The sequence below is a fragment of the Crocodylus siamensis genome, chromosome 6 (assembly GCF_052110815.1).
Source record: "Crocodylus siamensis isolate JL-2025a chromosome 6, ASM5211081v1, whole genome shotgun sequence".
Classification (NCBI taxonomy): domain Eukaryota; kingdom Metazoa; phylum Chordata; order Crocodylia; family Crocodylidae; genus Crocodylus; species Crocodylus siamensis.
In genome coordinates this window covers 20,206,092-20,231,369 of record NC_143400.1, presented here as the reverse complement: position 1 = coordinate 20,231,369, position 25,278 = coordinate 20,206,092, and the positions used below count along the sequence as shown (strand labels likewise).

Here is a 25,278-nt window from a genome sequence, read left to right as displayed (position 1 = left end):
AGGACTTTGTGGGTCAAGCAGGGTAGGGAAAGGAGGTAAGTGGGGGGGAAAGGCAGGCCAGGCTCTCACCTCATGAACTGGCTGAAGGCTTTGTAGTTGGTCAGTGTGTGGTAGTCTTCCTCTGTGAACACGTGGTCCACGTCTTCCAGCCCCCAGGTCATGAGCAGCTGGGCAGAGGACTTCTGCTCCACCTGCTGACCCAGGCACAGACCCCCGTGAGGTGGACAGGGGTCCGACCCCAGTCCAGAGAGGGGCCCGACCCGGGACAGATGACCCTTCCGTTAACCCTAGGCTGGTGTTGGAAGGCCAAGGTGCCACCTGGATTTGGCCAGGGGCAGGGGGGACAGGGAACCGATGGAGGGGAAACTGAGGCACGGTGCCCCCGGAGTGACTGCAGGACTTAATAAGCAGGGAGCTTCACGGCCTGGGGGAGCTGGGCCTACTTCTGCACCAAAAATGCCTCTTATGGGCACCTTCCCCCACCCCCCATTTGTGTTGTGTGTTTTGGGGCGATGTTGCCCATGTCACACCTAGGCAAATCAAAGATGGTGGTATTGCTGCGTCCAAATGCCCCAAGTGGCCTGGGGCAGGTGCCCTACACTGGTCCTACCCCTAGCCCCTTCAAACCAGCACCCCCCTGCAGTCTCCTCACATCCAGTGCCTCCCAACAGCCTCTTCAGGACAGCGCCCTTAGGCCAGCGCCCCCAGCAACCTGGCCCCAGTCCCACTCAGCCCCCTCACACCAACTCCCTTATGCTGGCTCCCCCTGCCCCTCCAGCACCCTCACCCCAGCCCCCCAGATCCCTCATACCAGGCCCCCAGGCTCCCTCATGCCAAGGCCCCTTGTGCCAGCCCCTAAATACCATCCCCACACGGTGCCTCCCGCCAGCACCCAACACTGGACCCCTAGCTCCACCCACAACCAGGTCGTACTTTCACTTTTTGGCCCCCCTCATCATCCATCTTTTTCCGACGCTTGGTCTTCTTCTCCTTCTTCTCCCGGTGTTTCCTTCTCTTCTTCTTGGCCCCCGCCCCATAGTCGCTGCCCCCACTCTCAGACTTCTCCCGGTACTCATCCCGCTCTGACTCGAACTCGTCCTCGCTGAGCTGGAGAATAAATGCACAGACCTCAGTCAGTTTGTTGTTTGGGTTTTTTTGGGGGTGGGGGGTCATTAACTAATGAAGGACCGGCCAAACCACCAGTGCACAGTGAGGCATGATCTGATGCCACACAGGATGAGTGATGCCCTTGGTGACTGCCCCAAGAGCTCCTTGGCTGGGAGATGATCTTAAACCAAACCCTCAAGCCAGGGACCGCCAGGTTCATGCCCTGGCAGGAGCATCATCCCAGCCCAGTCCTGATCCCCAGCCCAGGCTGCAACCGGTCCCTGATGCTGCCAAGGGAATTGAAACTCCTACGGAGACACAGTCCATGTCCCTGCCAGCCTTTATTTCCTTGCTGCGGCATTCCATCTCCTGCTGATCAAAGACGTGGAGTCCCCTGGCTGCCCTAGAGTGCCCTAAATTAATTCCTGCTGGCACGAGGGCACGGATGATTAGACACACACATGTACATGTATGCAGCCCTGTCTGGCTGCAAATGCAGCTGAGAGCTCCAGAAACCATTCGCCTGCCCTGGCGGCAGGTCTTGGCACTGGCAGCTCTCAGCAAGAGGAAGAGAACAGCTGCCAGGAGCTGGGCAGCTGTGCGAGGAAGCCCCGGGTGGAAGGGAAGTATCTGGCTCGAGCGTGGGCAGGGCTTGACCCGGGTCCAGCTGGGCAATTGGGGAACCCCCCTCACCAGAAACCTCTTTGGATCAGGCTCCACATGTAGCAGCTGGGAGACCAGGGGCTGCTTTCTGCACTCAACCTCTCCTGACTGGGATCAAGGACCTTAATTTCCACCCTGTATCCTATAGACCCCTTTCTCCCCCTACATCGAGAGGATGCAGTATCCACAAGAAGCTGCAGAGACCCGCCCCCTCTCCTCCCCTCCACCAGCACATTAGACCCTGCAGAGATGCTTTGTGATGGCCTGGCTGCCAGCTGTGACAGTGTGAGAACAGTGCTCCCATGGGGGACTCAGCCTTTGCACTGCATTTGCAATCAACTCTGAACCCTCCTGACAGTCCCCAGTCCACAGAAAGGAAACTGAGGCAGGGGAAAGCAAGGCCACAGCAGGAGTCCAAACTCCCCCATTCAAGGTTCCAGGGGAGACAGTGGAAGGGAGCGGAGGATGCTTTCCAGCCCCTGCCATATGGAGAACAGGCTGCCCTTCCCCAAGATGTGGCCACTGTTTAATGCTGTGGCCCTGTAAAACGAGGCCGCTATGAGAGACCCAGGCTGAACAGGGGGCTCAGTTTGGTGCCTGCTCACAAACCCACTGTCAAAACATCTGGCAAAACTTTGGGGACCAAAACGGGCTGATTTGAGCAAATTCTTTTGGGGCATAAATGCTGGCGACCAGAAGGGGACAGAGAAAGGGTCAGGTGAGCCCTCAGCCAGCCCGAAGGGCAGCTTGGATGCTCTGAAATAAAGAAATAACTCTGACAAAGGAGAGATCTCTTGATTACTAAATCTGCAGTTTCCTCTCCTGGGCACACTGTTTTCCCCAGCACCCACTCTGTGCATGGGAAGGGAGGCTTTGAAGCAAACTTTAAGCGTTCCCTTTGATCCTGAATATCTGATCCCCACCACCCTTGGCAGGCCACACACTGCCGAATCCAGGCCAATGCTACCACCACTGCCCACCTGGGGCAACATAAATATCACTGATCATTTTAATATCATTACTTTCTTTTTTCATGTCCCTGTGATAAGGTATTTCACAGAATTTGCTTGAGAGGCCATGCCAAGAGGGCATCTGCTGTGACCTTGAATTTGCAGCTGGTGGGCTGTCCCCCGCACCACCCACCCCCATTATATTACTCCTACCACTAATAAAATTACCCTGTAAGTAGTGAAGGAATTACGAACAATGTTAATACTACAACTAGTACTAACAAAATTACCTTACGGCAATGCTGCTACTACTCGGACTAATATCCTGGGGCCATGCTGCTACTAATTAGCATTGTCATAACAAGGATGCTCTAATTACAACATATTGCAGCACTAATATTTAATCATTAATCGTAATATTTAATTGATTGTTCAAGGCCACTGCCAACAAAAGCAACACAATGTTTATCACCACCATCCGCATCATTGCAATGTATCCATAACGCCAGGATTGATGATGATTATCATTATAATTCTAATCTACTGCAGTAGTAGAATGCTACCAATACTTGATTATTAATTACTAATGGGGTAATTGAGAATTAAAGATATATACAACAAGCATAACAAGATATTTATGTATGCGTTTTAGCAATGCTTGAACATACCCAGTGAATATGTGTCCATATACTAAATGTTTGAAAGCATCAAACTAGTATTAGTACCATTATTATGGTATTGTGTTCTGATCATAGAAAATCATAGAAACTTCAGGTTGGAATATACATCATTAATGGTCCTAATAAGGGCAAAAGCAATCTATCAACCATATTGTCTCAACATATTATTTTGGTACTATTACTTGAATACTATGTTATAATGCAATGATATAATAATAAGGTTAATTAATCTACTGTGTTATCGACGTGTTCATATAATTAATAGTAAAATTGATATTATAAGCGTGTTAATTATCAACAGGGATCATGGTCTTCTCTGACAAAAAAACAAAAAATTTTTTGGCTATAAGAAAAGTAGTCCAAAATCCTCATTTTTCTGAGATTAAAATGAAACACCACTATATAGATATATTTATTTATGTATCTATGTATCTATATAGATAAACGTATTAGTAGTGTTTCATTTTAAGCACGAAAAAATGAGGATTTGGGGTTATTTTATATCCAAAAAATGGGGATTTTTTTACGAGAGAAAACCAGGATCCCTGATCATCAATGATGATGATGATGAAGCCAGAGAACCAATTGCAGCCTGTCAATTGTGGGGCTCCCAGTCTCCGAACCTTCCTGGAAGCACCCACAACTGAGATGTTGCAGCCAGACTGGCCACATCTCAGCCCCAAGTGCCAGGGGATCTGACATGGCTCCTTCTAAGGGGTTTAGGTGCCTGCTCCCAATGACAGTGGAGGGTGGAGGTGGAAAAATCACTCACCAGCTTTTTGCGCTTCCGAGGCTTGCCCGGCTTATTCTCCTTCTGCTTGCGGGGCCCGCGCTTTTTCTTCTTGAGGCCCAGCCCACTGTCCAGGGTCCGCAGGTCTTCGTCATCATCATCTGGGGGATAAGAAAGCAAGGACAAGAGCTCAGGTGGCTGCCAGAGATCGGGAAGGGACCCTTGGTGGGACCTTCCACTACTCCAGCTGCATCTCGGACTCATAAGATCAGCAACGACCCTGAGTCAAAGGAGCAGGCAGCAACATGGTGTGGCTGGCTCCGGGATGGCGCCTGGGCACACACGACCCAAACATCCCAACCTGATGTTTCCCTGGATGTGAAGCCCCCAACTGAAATTGAGGCCCTTCTACTGCACAAGCTTCATATAAAACAAGCTTGAAGGAATTCAGCAGACCACAAGGGAAGGTAAAACTGAGGCATGGGGAGGCGGTTACAGCCAGGTCACGTATGGGGCAACATGGCATCCTGGGCATTTATTCCAGTCTCAAATCCATCCTCCTACACACACACACACTTCACAACTGGGGTAGGTGGCAAAGGCATCTGGTATAAGCTACCCCCCGGGGGAAAACAGAACAAACCGAAGCGTTGCTACCCCGATTTAGGTACAGGGTGCCTGTGCGTATCCCGGGACAGCTATCACAGCTACCCCACAGGGCTTGCTTCCGCATGCAGCCCCCAGGGCCTTACATTATAAATACCCCCCACACATCCCACAGGGCAGACACAGGGGCAATCCCCACAGCAACGATGGACTCCATGTGCCCCATGACTCTCCCGAAGTCCACATAGAGCTGCTGCCAAGACCTCAACTGTTTGCTTTGCCAGGGGAGAAGCCAAGTTAAGAGCCAGAGTGGGGACTGATCCGACATGGACAATGTTACAGCACCTGGCAGCGGTGCCTGTGGACACTTTGGGTGCCTATCCTGGGATAAGTGCAAGCACAAGACATCTTAAACCAGGGTCAATTACGCTGGGGCAGTTAAAATGCTAGCCTAGGTGTAATGTTCACCAGATCCTAACAAATCCTAGAGTAAGGTGGGGCACGGAGAGCCCACTTCCTGCCTACCCTGGTTGTGAGGCGGATCTCCCCTTGCCCAAGCAGGCCAAAGGGGATGCCAGATGCAGCTGCTCTTCCAGTCCAGTTTCTCAGCCAAGGGAGGCTTCAAACATGCAGCCCTTGGCATGGGCCCAGCCACACTCCTGCTGGAGCCCTGGCACCGCTCCCACCTGCGCTGGAGCGAAGCTAATGCCACAGGCTCCCCAGAAGGGTCACTGACCCTGGGGGGCTGCAGCCACCCAGAAGGCAGTGGGCTGTGGCATTGAGACGGGGCCTCCAGGGCTGGGCAAGGCCTAATGTTGCCCATCCAGAGCCCTGTCGTGTTCCCACTCCCGGCAACAGGCACATCTGTGAGCCCGGCAGACACAGCCAGCAGACCTCAAAGGTGGCATTCTTTGGAGACTGGAGGGTCCCCATCCACCCCCCCATCTAGGCATGATCCACCTGAGCTCAGGAAGCCAGGACCCAGTGACCTCAGCTGGGATCCCTCCCAGACACAGCACATCGCAACCTTCCGGGATCAAACCCTTTGGAATTGGCAGCCCATGGCAGGCCTGCTTCAATAGGGAGGGGGTTACCCTGATGTTCAATCACAGAGGACCCCACCCCCCCAGCCCCTGGAACAGGTTCCCTGCAGACCCCTTGCCTTTTCCCTCCAATCCTATAAAGAAGGGTAATTAAAAAGGCACCACCATCCCCCACTGCTCCCTCTCCCAACATGTCCCTGCCACCCCCAGGCCTCGGCAGGAAAGAGACAGGGGCCAGTGCACTTGCAGGTCCCCAGCACAGGTCCATCTGCCCCAAAAGATGCCAGGCCGCAGCCCTATGACCTGCAAATCACAGAGGAGGAGAGAGGAGGGCGTGAAGCAGCTGGCAGCCAAGCGGGGCCAGCCTGGTCACACCCCCACCCGCCTGGCAGCTGCCCCTGACAATCTCCGCAGCCCTCTGCCTCCTATCACCTTGCTGGGTCCAGGGCAGCACTGGCCGCGCTCCAGAGCCGCCAGCAGACATACAGGCTGGGCGGGGGAGCAAGGCCGGAGCCAGGCCGCTCCAAGCCCAGCCCCACGATCTCACCAACTTATTCATCCTTTTTTTCTTTATTTTCCCCTTTCCCATACCCCCCTTCCCAAAAGGGTGATCATCTCCCACACATGCACAGCCCGCTGGGGCGATTTTGGCAGGCAGTCAACTAGAATTTTCCACGCACGTGACGTCTCCACTCCTTACCTTGGAAAAATAATACACACTCAGAGACATTAGAATCAACCCCCCCGCTTCCCTCCCGCCCCGCACCAAGGAGCCGCTATATCGTCACCCAGAACAAAGGCCACAGAAGCAATTGTGGTTTCCAATTTTGAGGAGGAGGGAGAGGAAAATTCAAGGGGAAGCAGTTTCCAGCTAGGCCCATGGGGGCGTAGCAGGAATCTGGCACCAGCGAAGGGTATCGCAAAGCTGGGGCGGGCTCAGATCCGCCGTACGGCTCCGGCCCTGTGAACTCCTCGCTCATTAAGATGGGCAGGTTGCGAATCTGCCTGCTGGGGACTCCACGTGTGATGCCGGGAGACCTCTGCCAGCTGGCAGGAAGGGCATCCCAGCACGTCCAGCTCAAGGTAGAAGCAGCAGCCAAAAAAGACAGAGAAGTCCAGCCCAAGGCCTGTACCCACCTGCTTCAGGGACTCGGAGCCTAGCACAGGTGGCAGGACCGCAGCCTGCCCTGACACAAACGCCCTGGCCTCCAAAGCTGAGCCAAGCCAGCACAGGTCCCACTTGGATGACGTAATGCCCCAACGTCCCTTCCAACCCCAATTTTTCCACAAGACACGTTCACTCACCTGGGTCTGACCCGAGGGGTGGAAAAGCCAAGGGCTCCCTGGGAGGGAAGGAACTTGAGGCCTTGAGGTGGGTTTGAGGTTTGAGACGGCATGCATCCAGCCCATCAGAACACAAAACAGCTCTTCTTAAAATGCAGGGTTTAAATGAAACAACCCCATTTGGGGACCAGAATGAGGGTATCCAATCCAATTTCCCCTTCCTGCTTTCTAAGGAAGAAACATCCTTTTCCCTTCATTCTGTCACTGATTCAAAGCACCAGACCTGAGAGACATCTCTAATAGGTGAGGCGGGGTTTGCTCACTGGCACCGAGGGGCCTAAAGCCTCTAGGTTTGTGGAGCCGGGTCGTCAAGCAACCCACAGGTCTCGAAGTGCTGCAGGGATGGAAGCACTTATTGCTGCAGTAATTAGTGTTTGTCACTGCTCCCCCATGCCCAAATTTCTGCACCTGGATTCAACAATGCGCCAGATGTGGCTGCACACCAGATGGGGTGAGTGTCGCTGCCCTAGGTCTGGTCTCCCCTTGGGAGACAAAGCCCAAGAGATTTAGGTTCCTGAGGGCCTCTGCGGATGTTTGATCCCAGGCCACTCTTGCCCAAGCCAGCCGGCTGCGGCCCAGTAATTAAACCAAGGCTTGTTCTCGAATCGAGAACACAGTAACTTTGAGATCTTCAACATTATGCTTCGTGGCGGGAGATTATAAAGGCACCAAGAGCCATGGCTAATGCTAAAACCCGCCATGTTTAACTATGAATGAAACAGCGAGCGAGAAGTCGAGGACCCTGTGGGCAATCCTGCAATGGAAATCAGCAGGTGCCAGGCAGGGGGGGATGAGCGTACACAGCCCCAAGCAACGGGGCTTGATGCAGAAGGGAAAATGGCGGCATTTGATACACACACGCCTCCACCGCCCCCCCTTCCAACACTTCAGTGCTTCCCCCAGGCTCCGTGATTTGCAGAGAGCAAATCAAAGCCAGCTCCGCTGGGAGAAGCTGCATGTTCAAAACCAATGACAAAGCCTCCCGGCTATATCGGTCCAGGGTTTCAAGCACCCCAGGACTCAGAGGCCAAGGCGACGTGTCCAAGGCAGCTGGCGTGCGGGTCCGCCTGTCCCGCCACCTGAAGCCTTTTCCCATAAAGACACCGGCTTCCCCAGCTTTACTCCGATCACGGCTGACAAGGCCTGTCCCTAGAGGCGAGCTCGGCAGCTGATGTGGCCCTGACCCCAGGCTGCCAGATTCCCCCTGTCCTCAAGTCACCCTTCCCGCCCACCAGGCCTGACCCCGGCTGCTCCCAGAGAGCAGATCTGCCAGGATACCTTTCACTGATGGAGCTTTGGCTCTCCAGGGGACCCCCGTATCCTGCCAGCCCCATCTAGCTGGGGGCTGAGGGACCCCCATTCCCATAGAAATCATGAGGGCAAGGGCTGGTCCCCAGGTGGAGAACAAGATGCCACCCATGTGGGAAACTCTCCATTTGGCTGAGGCCCGGCATGGTGACCCCGAGTGATCTCAGCCCTGTCCAACCTGGCAGACGCCCTCGCAGCCTCGGGCTCCCCACAGGGCCCCAACCTGCCTGCCAAGAGCCCGGCCTGCTGCCAAGCACCCGCAGGCCGCATCCAGCCGCACATCCTCCCGCCCGCCCTGCTTGCACCATCGCCAGCACCATCCTACTTAACCCCACAGGCCTGTTTGGCACAATGGGCACCCTCTGCTCCTGCCAACCCAACCCCTGTAGGGCCAGAGGGTGCCAAGTGCCCCCTACTGCTGCCAACCGGCCACATCCTGCCCCCAGGCCTCACTCAGCAGAGCACTAAGCACCCTAAGGATGGCTCCCCCACCAAAGTGACCCTCCTCCTGAAGCAACCAGACCCCCCATCTTTAAGGCAGAGGAAGAAGGGGGGGCATGCAAACAGAGGGGCACTCAGCACCTCAGCAGCATGGGGCCTACCGTGTGGGGGGAGGGGGCATTTGGCTAAAGTGATGGGGGGAAGGGGGATGGGGTCTTACCAGCCCGCTGCTCCCCATTGCTGCTGCCTAGGGAGACATTTCCCTTAACAGAGGAGGGGGCTTATTTACCAACCCCCAGGGTGGAGACAGAAGGGGGATCCCCCCCTCCACAATCTCCTGGGGGGAGCTAGAAACTCTCAACCCCCAACCCAGGATGGAGAAAGAGCAGAGAAGGCCCACCCCCCATGAAAACCTCAAGAGGGGGCTAGACATTCTCCTAAGCCCCACCCCTCCCACTCTCACAACTGTCCAATATGGGGGCAGGAGGGGGGCTAGAAATTCCCCCCACCCTTAAGGGCCCAATATGGGAGGGGTGTAGAAAACTCCCACCACACAATATAGGAGAAGCGGGGGGGCTAGAAACTCCTGCCACCTTCAGTGGGCCTATATGGGGGTGTGGGCAGAAACTCCCACCACACAATACAGAGGGGGTTAGAAACTCCCACCACCCTCAAGGGCCCAATATAGAGGTGGGGGGCAGAAACTCCTACCACCCAATGTGGGGGGTAGAAACTCGCATCACTGTCAATGGCCCAATATTGGGGGGGGGGCTTAGAAACTCCTGCCACCTTCAACGGCCCAATATGGGGGGGAGGGCTAAAAACTCCCATCACCCATTATACAGGGGGGGTTCAGAAACTCCTGCCACCCTCAACGGCCCAATATGCGGGGGGAGGTAAAATCTCTCAGCACCCAATATAGACCGGGGGGGGTGTACAAACTCCCACTACTCTCAACAGCCCAATATGAGGGGGGGCTAAAAACTCCCACCACCCACTATGGGGGGGAAGGGTTTACAAACTCCCGCCACCTTCAACGGCCCAACTGGGGGGGTTGGGGGGGCAGAAACTCCCCGGCCGTGGACGCTGCTGGGGGGGAGGGGCGGCCGGGCCGGGCCAGGCAGGCCCCTGACGGTGGCGGAGCCGTTGGGCGCTGGGGGGGGGGGCGCGTGGAACCCTCGGGCCGCCACGTTCCAGAGCCGTTGGTTGTTTACAAACAGGGGCCAGGGGGGCGCCCCGCTCGGGGGGCGGGGGGCTGTTTACCTGCGGGCGCCTCAGTGGCCGCGGCGGCGGGCGGAGTGGATGCTGCTGGGGCTGGCGCCAGGGGCACGGGCCCCGCCTGGGCGGCGGGCAGGAATATGTCGCCGGGGCTGTTGTCCCCTGCTCCTTCTTCCTCCTCCTCTTCCTCCTCTTCGTCTTCATCCCCCTCCGCCTCAGACACCACCATCTCCTCCTCCTCTTCCTCGTCCTCCCTCAGAGGGGAAGCCATGGTGGTGCGGGGGGGGGCGGGGAGGGGGAGAGGGAAGGGGGAGCCCCCCCTCACCACGCACGAACCCTCGCCCCCCTCACAGCACCGAAAACACAGCACGGGGGAAAAGTCCCATGAAGAAAAGGGTTAAAAAAAGGGGGGGAGGAGAGGGGAAAAAAAAGGAGACAAAAACTCCCCTCAACTTTTCCCCCCCCCCCCGTGGAAAAAAATTAAATAAGGGGGTGGGGTAAAAATATATATCAATATCAAAGCTGAGGGGGCCGCTCAGAATAATAATTTCCACAAGAGCAAGGAGCAAAAATGGCCGCCTTTCAATTATTTTTAAAACAGGCCCCCCCAGGAGGTAAAAAAGGAAGAAAAAAAATCCCCCCCTTTCCACCCCTTTTCTTTATTTTTTTTTTAAAGAAAACAAGATGGCTGGCTCCTTTAAAAAAAAAAGTCGCCCCCCCCTTCCGACACACACACCTCTTCCTTGAGGTTACAAAAACAAAAAAACAAAAAAACCCAAGAAAGATTTTTAAAAAGTAGGAAAAAAAGCCTCAACAAAAAAATCAGGCACCAATAACCCCCCCCCAAAAAAAAATCTGCACTCCCCCTTTTTTCCCCTTCCCTCTGAATATATATATAAATATATATAGCTCTTTCTTTCTTTCTTTCTCTCTCTCTCTGTTTTGTTTTGGTTTCTTTTAATCTCTCGCAAAGATCTCAGATCATTGCATAGATGAACAATATTTGTATATTCCTGGCACTGGGGGAACTGAAAGAGAAAGATTTCTGCATAAAACAAAGATGGCTGCTCTAAATTATTTCTTTTTTTTTCTTATACTCCCCCCCCAATAAAAATATTTTTTACCGGGGTGGGGGGGGAGAGAAAAGGCTGGATTAATCAGTACTCATGCTCAGTATGACATCAGCATAAATTGTTAAAGGTTAACTAGTTCCATACTAGTAACACCATGATTTCTTTTTTCTTTTTTTTTTGCTTCCTCTTTACTAGTCTATGTGAGAGTGGGGGGAAAGGGGCTTTTTTTCCCCCTTCCCTTTCTTACTTTTAAATAGTTCAGAAGGGAGTGGCTTTTTTCTTTCTTTCTTTAGGCTGTCTGGCAATGAAAAAAAAAACCCAAAACAGCCTTGCAAGTCATTTAAGTGTAGGGTCCAAATTCGTTTAAGGGGATCATTAGGAAGTATTTAACTGTTTTCCTTGGGGTTTTTTCTTTTTTTTTTTGGCGGGGGGTGGGGGCGGGGGAGCTCATGTCAGGTATTTTTATTTTCCAGGAATTTTATTTTCCTTCTGCTAAAAAGAAAAGCACCGTCCTTTCTGTTTCTTTCAAAATACCTTCCCCATCTTACACCCCCGCCCCCCCCCCGTGCCCAGCTGTACACGCACACACACTAAAAATTGGGGACTACAAATATTTCAGTCTTCCTTATTTTATTTTTTTCTTGAGCTATTTTACTGAAATGTTTCACTGGTATCAAGTGCTTCCAAGTGCTTTTTGCATCCCCCCTCCCCAAGAAAACAAACAGAAAGTGGGGTGCATCCAAAAAAAACAAACCAGGATACAATATTTTGGAGGGCCCGGATCCTGTGACGGTCTCTGCGCAGTCGTGGGGACCTGCCAACCTTGCTAGACCAAGCATGTCAAAAACCACAAGTGGGTCCCTAGGGCCTGATCCACTGGGTCTGCTTGCATGAGCAACGGGACTCATGCACATGCACACGTGTTAAATAGGAAGGAGTCTGGGCAAGGGGAACTGCAAGTAGATTTGGGGAATTCCAGATTTCCACATTTTTGGCATGGTTGGGCTTCCACTGCAAACCAAATCCTCGCCCTCCCTAGGTAAGCATGTGAAGAACGCCATCTCCCGTAGCTGTTACTTTCCAACCTCCCTCCTCCAGTTCTCCAACATGAGAGTGTCCAGGACCCCCCTCAAAGAAACGAAGGACACCATCTCTCATTTTAATCTCTTGTTCTTTTCAGTAGATGCATCCTGCTTTGCAGGACGAGCCTCCAGAATGTTATCCACCGCCCACCGCTTCCGTGTGAGCAGACACGACAGCAAGGTCAGGGCCTGAGTGAGGATTCCTACCAGTTGCTTAATGGGTTCTGTTTAGACACAGTCTTTCCAGGCCCCTGGATTGAGACACGATAGTTTTATCATCTCTAGAACCTGTGGGCTGATGGGTGAAAAAGTGCAGATTGGGGTATGCAACTGTGCCTGCTTGACTAGTGGTCTGTCCCCGGATGGTGTGAAGCATGCAGGAGACATGATGTCCCTTGAACCTTCCATTGTGCAAATCTGCAGCTCCCCAAAGATGTCAGTGGTGATCTGTGGTCCCAACTCTCTCCCCTTTCTGTTCCCCCAGATCAACTGGGATGATTGTTAGCTTTGTGCCCCCGACCCATTAACATTTCTATGTGTGGCCAGCTGTTCTGAGATGCAAAAATCCTTTGCTGTTGAAGGCCAGGAAGGATGGATCGAATCCTTTCAATTTCCAGACCTGTAAGACACCCCCAGCATCTTCTGCAAGGAGGAAAGAGGACCGTGGACTATCTTTCCTGCTAAATGAATTGTGGGAACCCCTAACCAGGTCCAAACCCAGGTCATCTTGCAAAGAGAGAACATCCAGCCTTGGGGAGAAGCCTCACTGGAACCAACAGACTTTTGCCTCACCTTACAGCTGGAGCCATCTTTAACAGGAAGGATTTAGCAAGGAGTGGTGTGTTTATATGTTTAATTATGGTGTTAAATCTCATGGGGTGGATATTTTCTGTGGGAGCACCTGGACTCTTCCCCCCCACACACACCTCCGATCTGCAGACTCATCCCTGGAAATGCACTGTCTGCTGCTTCTCGGCAATCTTCCCCCTGTAGGATAGTCATAAATACCCACGTAGGATATGCCCGTCGCCTGCAGGGACTCGCAGCTTGCCAACCAAATGGTTCTCTCTGTGCCTTTTATATTTAATTCAACACCCCTCCGGCCCCCCAGGAGCCCGGGCATTGAGCCTATTCATTCATGTCAAAACAGTTCCCCGGTGCTGCTGGAAGCCAACAACTGGGGAGGAATTTGGAGGCCAGAGGGAACCCGAGTTGGTTTTCATTTTTCTCTCCTTCTTTCAAAGGCAATTTCCAAGGTTTTTTTTCTTCCCTCTCTCTGTGGCTGCTTGGATCTTCAGCTGGTTTTGTCATCTGCTGAGCTGCCTGGGGGGGAACAGGGAGATCCAACAGGACAAAGCGATAACCTGGCTCTTCAGCTGCTTGTTGAGTTGCGGTCAGGGGGAGCAGGTCATGCCATTGCACATGATAGGCCCAGATACACGTTAAGAGCAAGGCGTGCATTTCCTGCCAACAAGTGAGACTCAGCTTCAACTTGACCCTAGCTGTTTGTGGCTTGGTCTAGATCCCTTAGGGAGCAGCAAGGGTTTTTCTTCTCTCTTCCTTTTTTCCTCAATCTGTCTCTCACGTGTCTTTGATGTTTCTTTGTAGCTCAGCAAGTGTCAGGGATTGTACTGCAGACCCATGTGGCATGACACTAATAGGGAAGCTGTCGTGTTTATCTGAAGGGCTTCACCCACCACTGTTCAGCTGACAAGAGGGTCAAAGATTGGCTCCGAGTGCTGCCTGCCCTCCCCCCAACCCAGGGGAACTGCCTGTTTGCTTCCAAGGCAATTGCTGGCATTTTCTTCCCTGCCGATTTTCTACTGCACGCCTTACTCTCTTCTCTGACAACAAGGGAAGGCTGTGTGGCAGCTTCCAGGAACAGGGCAGGCACGCCAAGACCAAGGCTTCCAGGACCTTGGAAGAAAACAGGAGTTCCAGCATCAACTTCCCCCAGGCCAGGATATCACCCTACTTAATCCTGCCTATAGCTGTGCGGCTGAGGCGCTGGGTGGAGTCCCAGAAACAGCCTCCGATACCGATTCCCTCTCAGTCTTGCCACTCAATCTCTCCGCGGGGTGCTAACATCCTTGCCTGGGTCTCCCCTTCCAGTTTAAATCTGAAATCTCTTCTGGGCAGGAACTGACGCTTCTCTACATGCAGCCAAATGGGGCAAAGATTTCCGACGGGACCTAGATGCACCCTTTTTTTTTTTTTTGCAGCCAGGGACCCATTGAAGTGTTTCTGACATAGCATGGTATTGACTGGGCTGCACAAATACAGCTCCTTTTGGGCTTGGAGCTGGGCCAGCTGGTTACACAGGCCATGAACTGGACCCATATATCTCAGATGATTTTTATAAGGACAACAAAAATAGCACATTCCCCTCTTCCACCAATTCAAGCTCTGCTCTGACTGGGATTTCCCAGCCTGGGGCTGAGACGTGCTGTTGCCATACATTTTGTCCGCATCCCACTTCTCCTGCTAGCAGCTTCCCGGTTGGCGTCCTCCAAGGATGCCCCTTGCTGTAACAAGTTGACCTGGGTGGAGCTGTATTGATTTGCGGCCACTGAAGATTGAACCTGAGAGCTGTTGGAAGCACAGAAAGGATGATTAACTGGTTTCCCCACCGGCTAGACCAGAGCGGTTCCATCTGGGAATGCTTAGAATGAGCCTTGCATTGAAAACAAAAATGCATGAATTACCAAAATATGATCAAAATGTAACAATGCATGTACTTCAGGATACCGTGAACAGCAAGATCCGAGAAGTGGATGGGGCAGATAATTAGCTGCTAGCTACAGAGTTCGGTCTGCCTCTAGGATATTCTTTCTGATGCGGCCCTGGGTTGAATGGCAAAAGTGCTAATTTGTACTTGGCAACTGTTTGTCATTACCTGCATCCCAGTGGGCAGGGACTGAAGCTGCCAGAGGTGCAAAAACTCTGTGTGCCCTGATAAAACAACACATGACTATGAGACCAGCAGTCCAGCCACCTCACTACCTGAATGGGGTTAAATCTGGTCTGGTGGATTCTTCCTTGACACATTTCTACAGCACTTAGCAGCAGGTCTCCCCTTCTGGCCTGGGGCTGCTCTTGGAAATCAGACCAGCATGAACAGGTCATTCAGAAACTGGCCATCAGGTCCAGAAAAAAGCCCCATTCCCTCTATCTTGCAATCTCACTAAATTTTATGGTGAAATCTATTTCGCTCTGGGCCAAACTAAGGGCTTAGTTCAGGGGTGTCAAATGTGTTCAGTCCCATGGGGACTCCTCACGGGCTGGATCCACCCCCTGCTGCCAACCTTTAGTGTCACAGGCAGCTAAAACCCCCAATTTTGGCAGCAGGCAAGGGAAGTGAGCAGCATTAACCCCTTGGGATTTGGAACCACTCCAGAACAGCTGTGCTGAAAGCATTCCAGCAGTGAGCCCTGTGGGGAGGCAGGTGGCCTAGTCTGTGAGAAACCCCACAGACCAGATGACAGACCCCCACAGGCCTATCCAATTTCAGGTCACAACTCTGAGACCTCCAGTTGTGCTCAACACACACCAAAATGCTTCCAGCTGATTTGGAGCACTTTACGCTGATGATTATTGAAATCTCAAACCAGAGGAGCGCTCAGAGCAACACATCCAACATCTCCCAGTGATTGTGCCACCAAAGCACTGGACAGTGGCCAGCCACTGCTTCCCACTCGTGAACCCTCCTGGGGCTGCTGAACCTGCACTTTTGTTCCACCTAGACGAGGCGCTGGCTGGAAACTGCCGTTCCCTGGCCCCGATTGCACTGTGCCCAGCCGAGCATGCCCAGCTGAGCTGGCTGGCTCCATTGCACTGGCTCTCTGCTTGCCTCCAGCTGCTGAAAGCAGCTAAAAATACCGGCCAGGTTTCCCCAACGCTGGCTTCTCTGCGACATCATTGGCGGGTGCAATGCATTTCGGTCAGTGGGGGTCAGCATGAGGGCAGGTGGGGGCTGGCAGCTGGGCCCGATGCCGTGGGCACTGCAACCTCCAGCAGGCGGCGGCTTGTCACTGTCAGAAGACTGGGCTGCACGCCTGGCTCTGAGGATGTTCGTCTCGCCGCCGGGTGAACTCCTCCCAGAGGTGACGGGGTCTGGCACATCCGCCTGCCTGTCACACGGCCACCCTTTGAACTGCAGCCTTGTGTAACTGCCACCGCCACCACTCCCTCAGCGGATGGAGGGGATCTTGGCTCCCTGGAGAGGAAGAAGGGAGCCAGTGTTACCTGGGCCGTGTTGGGAAAGAGGCACAGCTGCTCACAACCTGCGGAGGAGCCCCCACTGCAGGGGAGTTGAGGGCACACGAGGTCAGAGCTCATGGTGGAAAGGCCTTCCAGCCAGCAAGCACAGAGACACTGTCCTGTGCCCCGCTGCTCTGCTCAGAGAGAGCCAGGTACAAAGCCTGGGGAGCCAGGCTTCATTCCAGCACCAAAGACAACCTGCTTCTGTCCAGCCTTAGCTGATCCACACACCAGTTGATGCCGCCTCTCACTCGGTGCTGACTCCTGGAAAAATCCAGACTGCAAAAATCAAAGAGCATCCACCCCATCACCTCTTTCATCTCGTCCCAGGCATCTTTTTTTTTTTTTTTTATATATATATTTTGGAAATTTTTTCATGTTCCAAGTTAAATGAGCCAGGTCAGTTCTGAATCCTTTTGAATTATTCAGAGACCCATATATGGCCCTGCTACCATTAAGTATCCTCCACCCCAGACCTTTTTGGTCCCAGATATCTTTGAAAACACGTCAACTCAGCTCATCCCTTGTGAGGTGGTGGTCCACATAAACTTCATAGACATTAGGGGCTGGAAGGGACCTCGTGTGATCATAGAGTCCAAGCCCCCTGCCATAGGCAGGAAGTCTGCTGGGGTCAAATGATCCCAAGATAAACATCCAAACACCTTTTTAATGAGTTCAGAGTAGGTGCTTGCAGTCTGTTCCAGACCCCGGACACTCGGACTGTGAAGAGGTTTTTCCTTATGTTCAATCTAAATCAGCCTGCCAGGAGTTTGTGACCTTCCACTGAACCCTGTTATCCCTTGGGGAGTCCTGGTGAACAACTGTTCTCCCAGATCCTGGTGCACCCCCTATATACTTACAAGCTGCCACCAAGTCCCCCCTGAGCCTTCTCTTCTCCAGGCTGAAGAGTGCTGAGTGCCTCAGCCTCCCCTCATAAGGCTTGCTCTCTTGGCCTTTGATCATGCCGATGGCTCTCCTCCGGACTCTCTCAAGGTTATCCACATCCCTTCTGAAGTGGAGGGCCCAAAACTGGATGCAGTACTGCAGCTGTGGCCTCACTAAGGCCAAGTAAAGTGGGAGGATGATGTCCCTGGTTTTGCTAGGGATGCATTGATGGATGTGTGCCAGTGTTTGGTTTGCCTTGCTAGCCACAGCATTGTATTGGTGGTGCATGTTCATCTTGTGGTCAATCAAGGCCCCCAAGTCTCTTTTGTGAGCATAGTACTGCGGAGCCTATAAGTATGCTGCTTGTTTTTTCTCCCAGGGTGAAGCACCCTGCACTTCTCTACATTGAATGCCATCAAGTTTTGGTCCCATCACCTTGTGAGCCTGTCCAGGTAACCTTGTATCCCCAGCCTGTCCTCCAGCGTGACTGCCTTCCCTCATAGATTGGTATCGTCCACAAACTTTACCAGTCCGCATCTAATGCCCAAATCCAGATCATTAATGAAGATGTTGAAGAGTACTGGCCTGAGTACTGAGCCCTGATGGACTCCACTGGTCACCCTGTGCCATGGTGATTTGCTCCAATCAACTAGTACCCTTTGGGTCCGACCCTGGAGCCAGTTCCCCAGCCATCGGACCGAGATGGTGAAGGCTACAGAGCTCCAGCTTAACCATAAGGACATCATGGGAGAGCAAGTCAAAAGTTTTCTTGAAATCCAGATACGACATCAACCTCCTTCATCCTGAGAACAGATCATGGCTCACAGAGGTCAGAGCAAGTCCAGCCCCCAAATCCCAGCAGGATCGGCCCCGTCTGAGCCACCCCAGGCAAGGAGTTGTCTCACCCAAATTTGTCCTTTCAACTGGATCCGGACCCATCTCCAGTGGCAGGGTATTGTGGGTTACAACAACACAGCGGTTGCTTCACACCTGCTGCCAACACCCCCAGCAGGCTGCAACCCCCACAATAGAGGAAGGCAGAGCCCATCTAAGCCTTTCCACTTGGGATCTTCCCTCGAATCTCTCACTATTCGGCACCGCTTCCCCCACCCTGCAACCTCTGAAGTAGAGCTTGTATAATGGGTGGATGGACAGTGTGGGACTGCCAGCAACCCCATCGTGCCCTGTGACTCAAAGGCCGATGCACGGAGGAGCCCCCCGCCAATCTTGCTGTTCTTAAAAGGGTCTTGCTAGTGTCTACAGGAGGGTTCACTCCCGAAGGAGCTCCTCAAGCACAGAGCACTCAACACTTTTGCCCTGTCCTAGGCATGGGGAGCGAGGCCCATTGGATCTGGCCCTGGCACAGTGGCCTGGCCCCTCCTTGGAGCAAGCTATTTTGCTCCCAACTCAATTCCTCCTCTCCTGCTTTGTGGAACCGCTCCCTGCCCATCCAAATGCTGCACAGCTGGGCTCTCTCAACAGGGCCAACCATTCCCTCTTAAAGGGACAGCCCACCCCATTATGCATTCTTCCCTGCCAAAAAAACATAGTCCTCAGATCCACTCTGCCCTACCTAACCCCACCCCCAGCTCCTTCTCAGGAGAAGTAGTATGCATTGGCATTGGATGTCGAAGGAGCAGGGCTGGCTTCTCGTGCTGCTGTGCCAAGGGGGCATGATCCATACCTGGTATAAGAGGGACCCCAAGGAAGTAACAGTGGATTAGCAGGACACACCGCCTGTTCCAGGCCTCGCGATGCTTTAACCCAAGTTTTGGAGCACAAGATACCCTGCCTTATTCTCCCCCGGCCTGGAGGCAAAGGGGCCAGTGAGTCCATTCCTAGCCCTGTAGCCACAGCAGCTATATGGGGATCAAGGATCCAAACCCCTGCAGCACCAGGGAAGGGTTAACCCTGCCTCCTGCCCCTGCATCCATTGCTGTCCTGAGTGCCCCAGCGGCAACATGCCAAGCAGCAGCTGCCTGGCTTCCCTTGTGCTAAGCCAACCGCGTGTCATCAGAGGCCTGACTCATGCCATCTGCACACATGTGGCTGGCAGGGATCGGCGCAGACCCCACTGTGAGGGAGCCGCATTTTCCTTGAGCCGTCACTTTGCAGCCGGCTGCAGGTCAGTGGATAGGGCACCCAGCCGCCGCTCACCCCAGCCTAGCAGCCCGCTGGGCAATTAGCATGTCAGCCCAGGCAGCATGGAGGTCACGGAGCCGTCTGCTACGAGGCCTGGTGCCCCCATGGCTCCTGCCCAGGGCAATCCCCTCCTGCAAAGCAGCTGTTCCTCCCACACTGCTGTTGTAGGCCACATGTCTCACTCCTCTCCCTGCATGCCTGTCACTACCCAGTCATCCTCTAGCTGCACCCCACCCCATGGAAAAAAAAACAACAATCCCCTTTCGTTGCAGCTCTGACCCAGGACTCGATGGGGCTGGCTGGCTGGCTCTCCTTGGGTCCCAGGGAACAATACCAAGAAAAATCAGAAGACCACCCCCCCCCTTTTTTTTTTTTTTTTAAACAAGCCTTTTGGCTATTTGGGATACAAAGGAGCCATTTCCGTGCCCATCTTCAACTCCGAAGAGACAAATAAGAGGGGCCTGGATCTCCCAACCATGAGCTGTATCAATCAGCAAATGGTCTCAGCCAGGACAGCCCGAAAAAAGAGATCTAGAGGGGCTGGGGGCTCCTTCCACCTAGAAGGATTCTTCCCACCCACCCAATTTGTCCTTTCAATTGGACCCGGACCCATCTCCAGCAGCAGGGAATTGTGGGCTATTCATTGGCTTTAAATGAAGCCTGAGATTGGAGAGATCTGATTTATCAAGGCGCCAGCACATGTAGCACCTAGTGTTCCAGGGAGAAGGGGGCAGGCCTGCCTGTCAGTGAATGACTTGCGGAGGGGACAGCTACACACATTTTAGGGGTTCTGGGGAGGACCTAGGCTCCAGGATAAAAAGGAGCAGTAGAGTTCTGGCTGGGTACCAGAGTAGCCAGTTATAGTGCAGGAGTGCAATGCCTGGAGAACTGCCCCCATTGTCATCTGCTCATTGCACAGAACCGATCATCTGGGAGGCTTCAAGCCAGACTAACAAGCTTGTCCATGCGTTTGCCTGGGCTGTGCTTCCTGTGTGCCTCCTGCCCCTGCTTCAGCCTCTTTTCAGATGGAGAGAAGCCCCGGCCTAGGTCCCATCTTGCCCCCTTCAGATTCAGAACCAGCTCCAGCATCCATCCCAAGCATCGTGTTTGCTGAGGATGCTGCATAAATCCCCAGGCTCTGGAATCCCAGGATTTGGGCTGAGATGACCCCCTCATCATGCAGCCCCATGGTCCCAGGACAGGAGGGCTGGGAGGCTGTGGCTTTCCCAGATGTCACAGGTCCAGCTGCCCCAAGAGGGCTCATCCCAGTCTCCCCCAGGACAGAACCAGCCTGGGAGAAGCCCCCTTGCCCTGGCAGCCCCTGCCTTGCGCCTGGGGCAAGCAGAGCGATGGCCATCCCCCCAAGGGGAAGACACCAGGCACAACGGGGCTGGTCCCCTTCGACCAGGGATGCCCAGAGAGGGCAGGACACCTGGTATAGCCACCCTTCCTGATGGCAGGGGGTTGGGAAAAGAGGAGGAGACATGAACCCCAGGGGCAGTTCGGGACCGGCAACAGATGCTCAAGCGCTGACCTCTAGTGGCTGGACTGAGGCTGTACCCAGTGGAGCCAGGCAGGGGAGCCAAACCACCACAGCAAGGGTCGGAGTGAGCCACTGTGGGGCATTTCTGGCCGAGATTTTTGGAGACCCGGGGGGGGTCTCTGCCCCCGGATCCCCCAACCAGGCAAGACCAGCTCTGCTCTCTGCAACGAAGGGCCAAGGTGGGGTCAAAACCAAGAATATTTATTCGTGTTATGAGCTAGGATGAGACTCTAGCACCCCTGGCTGGATGTCGGGGGCATGGCCAGGCCTGGAAGAGAAAAGACAGGAGAACAGGGTGGAAGCGCCACCTGCAAGTCTCCCCCCAACCTTGGCGCATACAGCCAGGCACAACCCCCTCCTCCAGGATCGGGCCCTGGTGCTGCAGAGACCCCACAGGGTCCTGGCTTCCCCCTGTTCCTCCCATCTCAGCATCGGGGCTTTTAGCAGCCTCCACCCTGCCCAGAGCAGGATGACCTACAGGGCCTGAATTGACACCAGGCCCCTCCAGCAACAGCAGGGGACCAGACCCTACTGCCCCACAGAGAAGGTGGGCACACAGGACTGAGCCCCCCCAAGTAGGGCCAGGATTTGAACCCAGGACTCCTGTGGTTCCCAAAAGCACTTTGTGTCCTGCCCTGTCCCCCATGTGCCAGGCACTGCACAAACCCCACAGAGACCCCAGGGTACCAGGCGCTGCCCAGGCCCTACCTAGAGCTCGGTAAGGTCGTCATTGAAGTGCAGCAGCAGGCCAGGGGCGTGGAGGCTGGGGTCGAGGCCAAGGTGCCAGAGCTCCTCATCATCATCAATCAGGCCATTCTGCTCCAGCGTCTGCTCCATGTCCAGCGTGGCACCCGCATGCTTCCATGTGTAGCTGCCTGCATGTGCATTGTTGGGCAGGTAGCGCCGCAGGATCTCCCACAGTGACTCCTCTGCACACACCTGGGGGCGGGCATCACGGGGGCACTGAGCATGGGGGAAGCCAAGGCAGAGACACTTCGCAGGCCCTGGAGATCCACAGACCCCTCCCAGCCTGGCATTAGGGCCCTTGGCAATCCACAGACACCCTGTCACCCCTGCCCAGGGGCCACACAGGTGTCCCCCCCCAGCTCACCTCAAGGACATGCTCCTGGGATGTGAGGGTGTTGATGACACGGACAAGCCGGGTCTTGGCTGACAAGATGCCCACCTCATACTTGACATCCTTCCACCACGGCACCCCAAAATCGTTGGCCCAGTCAGAGCGAGGCAACAGCGGGGGCACGTGCAGGACCCTGCCCTGGGGTGTGTAGTATCTGGGGCAGCCTGTCAGAGGGTCCACACAGGTCTGCAGCTGCAGGGGGCGGGGGGAGGGGAGGAGCAGGAAACGGACCCGTCATGGCAAAGAGATGTGGCTAGTTCTAGGGTGCACCCGACTTCACATAACAGGGTCCCCTCTGGAAAGGAAATGCAACCAGCTCTGAGAGCTGGCCAGCTGTGTACAACAAGGACCACCCCATTTGAGATGCAGCCAGCTCTCAGGGGAGGCTACATATACCAGACCCCCTCCCCCCAACCCGGGGCTCCAGTGCAGCCAGCACTGGGGTGGAGCAGGAGCTGCCTACCCACCTGGAAGGTGCAACTGCTGCCCCATGTCTGGCTGGTTTAAAACAGGAAGCAGGGGAGGAAATCCTCGCACCCAAGAGTCCCTTTCCCCCGCCCTGGCCCTCGGCAGCACCTACATCTCGTGTCTTGGGGTTGAACCAGTGGCTGATGTCTGTCCCCGCTGCCTCCAGGATGGGCCGCAGCAGCACGTCACCTGGGAGTGGGTGATAGATGGGAGTTAGTTGGGGGGTGCGGCGCAGAATCCTTTGCCCCCCAGGATCTGCCCTGGCAGCTGGAGAGGCCCCGCTGTGTGGCTGACTCTGGGGTAAGTCATGTTTGAGTATAACCGAGACCCCTCAGCACTAAGATGCATCCGGCTCTGGGGTGGGCCATGGCCAGGTGCAACTATCCCCAGCCTCCTGAGATACAGCCAGCTCTAGGGAGGGTCCCATCTGAGTATAACTGAGACCCTTCACTCAGCACCCAGATGCAGTCGGCTCCGGTGTGGGGGCGGGGTGGGGGAGAGGCTAAGTAAAGCGGGGGACCGGAAGTAGCATAGCCCCACGGGGGGAGGGAAGATGATCCCACCACCGTGGTCCCCGAAGTGTGGGGAGGGGGAATCTCGGAGGTGGCGGGGGGCGATGCCGGAAGCGGATCGGTAGGGGCGGGCGCGCCCCGCCTACCCTCATGCTCGCGCGCCAGTGGGGTGAGATCGTGCACGCGCCCCAGGAAGCTGACCCAAAGGTCGCGGGCCCGCGCGTGCGCCGCCACCTCCCGCGGGGTGAAGAACCGCGGCCGCCGCCCGGGCTCCATGGCATCACACTACCATAGCAACCAGCTCACCCCCTTCCGCCCCACCGCGCATGCGCAGCTGCACCCGCATCCGGAAGTGGCGCGCAAGACCCAAAGGGAGTTGTAGTTTTAAGGCCCGCCCCACCATTTCCCGCCGCGCAAAGGCTGTCGGGAAGTTCCTTGTCATCCCATCTCCCGCGAGCCTCGCAGGGGCTACCGGGAAGGGGAAGACTCGGCGGGGCCATGGCAGAACCGCCAGACGACAGCAGTATCCACGGGGTGAGCGCGCGGGCCAGGGGAGATCAAGTGGCGGGGAGGGGGCGGGGCCAGGAGAGCGGACGCCCCCTGCTCCATTCTCCTCTGCGCAGGCGCAGAGCGAGGGCGGTGTCTCGGGCGCATGCGCACAGCACTACCGGTGACATGCCTGGAACCCTTGCGCAGGCGCAGAGGAAGGCTGAGGGGGAGCCGTGCAGCTGGGGCGGTGACACATTTATGGACCCCGCCCTCGGCGCAGTGTCTGGATGCGGGAGTCACATGTCCCTGGAATCCCACACAGGCGCAGAGCGAGGCGGAGCCGCCGGTGGCGCAAGCGCAGAGCGAGGTGGGCTCGGCGCATACGCGGGCACGGCGGCGGCTGGAGGCGTTGCTGAACCGCAGCCTGCGCGTGCGCATGTCGGACGGGCGGACGCTGGTTGGCTGCTTCTTGTGCACTGACCGGGACGCCAACGTCATCCTTGGCTCCGCCCACGAGTTTCTCAAGCCATCGGGTCCGTGGTGTGGGGCTTGGGTGGGGAGGGAGGGGCTTCGAATGGGACATGGGGGCGGGGCTTAGGGTGGATTGGGCGGGGCTCCAGGAGGGAGCGGGGCTTGAGCAGAACATGGGGTCAAATAGGGGACAGGCCTTGAGGGGTTGGAGCTTAGGGAGGGGAGCAGGGGGCGGAGTCTAGGAGAGCCTACTGGGTGGGGGCGGGGCTGCAGCTTGGGCGCTGATCCCAGCTCGTTCCCCCCCCAGACTCCTTCTCAGGTGCGGAGCCGCGGGTGCTGGGCCTGGCCATGGTGCCCGGGCACCACATCGTGTCCATTGAGGTGGAGCTGGAGCCGCCACGGCCATGATCCCACCCAGCGCAGAGCATGCTGGGACCTGGCCCCCCTTGGGCGGTGCGGAGCATGCTGGGACACAGCCTCCTCCCGGCCAATAAAGGCAATGCGACCCACCGTGCCGGCCCCGGCCTTGTCTGTGTGGGGGTGGTGGTGCTGGCATAGGTGCCCTCACTCCTGCCCTGAAGCGCCCCCCCGTGGCATTGACCCCCCCCAACACTTGGTTCTCTTGTGGCTCCCAACATAACCAGACCCCCCCCCCCATCAGGGACCCCCCCCCCCCCCCGGTCACTCTGACCCTTTCCCCTGAGTCACCCCAGGGAGGGTCCCCACCCCCTTTCCTCATTGCCCATGGGGACCCCCTCCCCAAGATGAACCCCCCCATGACCTGTGATCCCCAAGCCCAGCACCCCTTGGGGCATCTGACCCTGATCTCCCCTTTCTTCCTCATCCCTTTTACCCATGGGAGGGGCCTCTGCCCCAGCCCTCGAGGGGCTTGTGACCCCATGGCCCCCCCGAGGTCACTGACACCCCCCTAGCTCCCTCTAACGGCTAGGCCTCCTGCGGGGGCTGTCACCCCAATTCCCACTCCCCTCAAGGTCCTTCCAACCCTCTCTTCTCACTACAAGATGATCCCTGACCCCCCCTTGAACATCTGGGGTCCACCCTGAGATGCCAACCGCTGGGACCCTGGGCACACCGAAGCAAGGCAGCCCCAATGACCCCCACCAG

The 25,278-nt window shown here is 55.3% G+C and overlaps 3 protein-coding genes across 14 annotated transcripts in view; 1 reads left to right on the top strand and 2 right to left on the bottom strand.

Annotated features, from left to right (window-relative positions):
* Positions 1-10,699, bottom strand: part of CHD3 (chromodomain helicase DNA binding protein 3) — a 37,499-nt gene extending 26,800 nt beyond the window's left edge. For 6 of the 8 annotated variants that reach the window (XM_090052289.1, XM_090052293.1, XM_090052290.1 and 3 more), the window contains exons 1-4: positions 10,136-10,692; positions 4,173-4,291; positions 934-1,107; positions 70-194 (exon numbers count right to left, since the gene is read on the bottom strand). In XM_090052289.1, the coding sequence (XP_089908415.1) occupies positions 70-194; positions 934-1,107; positions 4,173-4,291; positions 10,136-10,361 (644 nt within the window). In that variant the 5' untranslated portion in view covers positions 10,362-10,692. Of the gene's footprint in view, positions 1-69; positions 195-933; positions 1,108-4,172; positions 4,292-10,135 lie in introns of all 8 variants that reach the window. The other 2 variants (XR_016443027.1, XM_090052291.1) reach the window with 2 other exon arrangements.
* A 1,142-nt stretch (positions 10,700-11,841) lies between these two features.
* On the bottom strand, positions 11,842-23,818 carry CYB5D1 (cytochrome b5 domain containing 1). 5 transcript variants are annotated; one of them, XM_090052592.1, is made up of 5 exons: positions 23,340-23,493; positions 22,794-22,870; positions 22,187-22,405; positions 21,784-22,038; positions 11,842-16,461 (listed from the first exon to the last, which is right to left on the bottom strand). In XM_090052592.1, exons 1-4 carry the CDS (start codon positions 23,467-23,469, stop codon positions 21,784-21,786), a joined length of 681 nt encoding a protein of 226 aa, XP_089908718.1. In that variant the 5' UTR covers positions 23,470-23,493; the 3' UTR covers positions 11,842-16,461. The 5 variants fall into 5 exon arrangements, with proteins under 5 accessions (XP_089908718.1, XP_089908721.1, XP_089908720.1 ...); XM_090052595.1 differs by lacking the exons at positions 11,842-16,461; positions 23,340-23,493 and adding exons at positions 21,256-21,343; positions 23,666-23,818; XM_090052594.1 differs by lacking the exons at positions 11,842-16,461; positions 23,340-23,493 and adding exons at positions 21,256-21,343; positions 23,594-23,721.
* NAA38 (N-alpha-acetyltransferase 38, NatC auxiliary subunit) lies at positions 23,601-24,663 on the top strand. Its single transcript, XM_090052626.1, has 3 exons — positions 23,601-23,727; positions 24,005-24,215; positions 24,461-24,663. The coding sequence occupies exons 1-3, from the start codon at positions 23,692-23,694 to the stop codon at positions 24,559-24,561; spliced, it is 348 nt and encodes a 115-aa protein (XP_089908752.1). The 5' UTR covers positions 23,601-23,691; the 3' UTR covers positions 24,562-24,663.
* Positions 24,664-25,278: the final 615 nt, after the last annotated feature.

Coding starts and splice junctions, on each gene's coding strand:
- CYB5D1 (XM_090052592.1), bottom strand. CDS start 23,469: ATGGAGCCCGGGCGGCGGCCGCGGTTCTTCACCCCGCGGGAGGTGGCG. Junction 22,406..22,793: donor TCAACCCCAAGACACGAGAT/GTAGGTGCTGCC, acceptor CGCCCCCTGCAG/CTGCAGACCTGTGTGGACCC. Junction 22,039..22,186: donor CCCAGGAGCATGTCCTTGAG/GTGAGCTGGGGG, acceptor CCCCATGCTCAG/TGCCCCCGTGATGCCCGCCC.
- NAA38 (XM_090052626.1), top strand. CDS start 23,692: ATGGCAGAACCGCCAGACGACAGCAGTATCCACGGG. Junction 23,728..24,004: donor ACGACAGCAGTATCCACGGG/GTGAGCGCGCGG, acceptor AATCCCACACAG/GCGCAGAGCGAGGCGGAGCC. Junction 24,216..24,460: donor CGAGTTTCTCAAGCCATCGG/GTCCGTGGTGTG, acceptor TTCCCCCCCCAG/ACTCCTTCTCAGGTGCGGAG.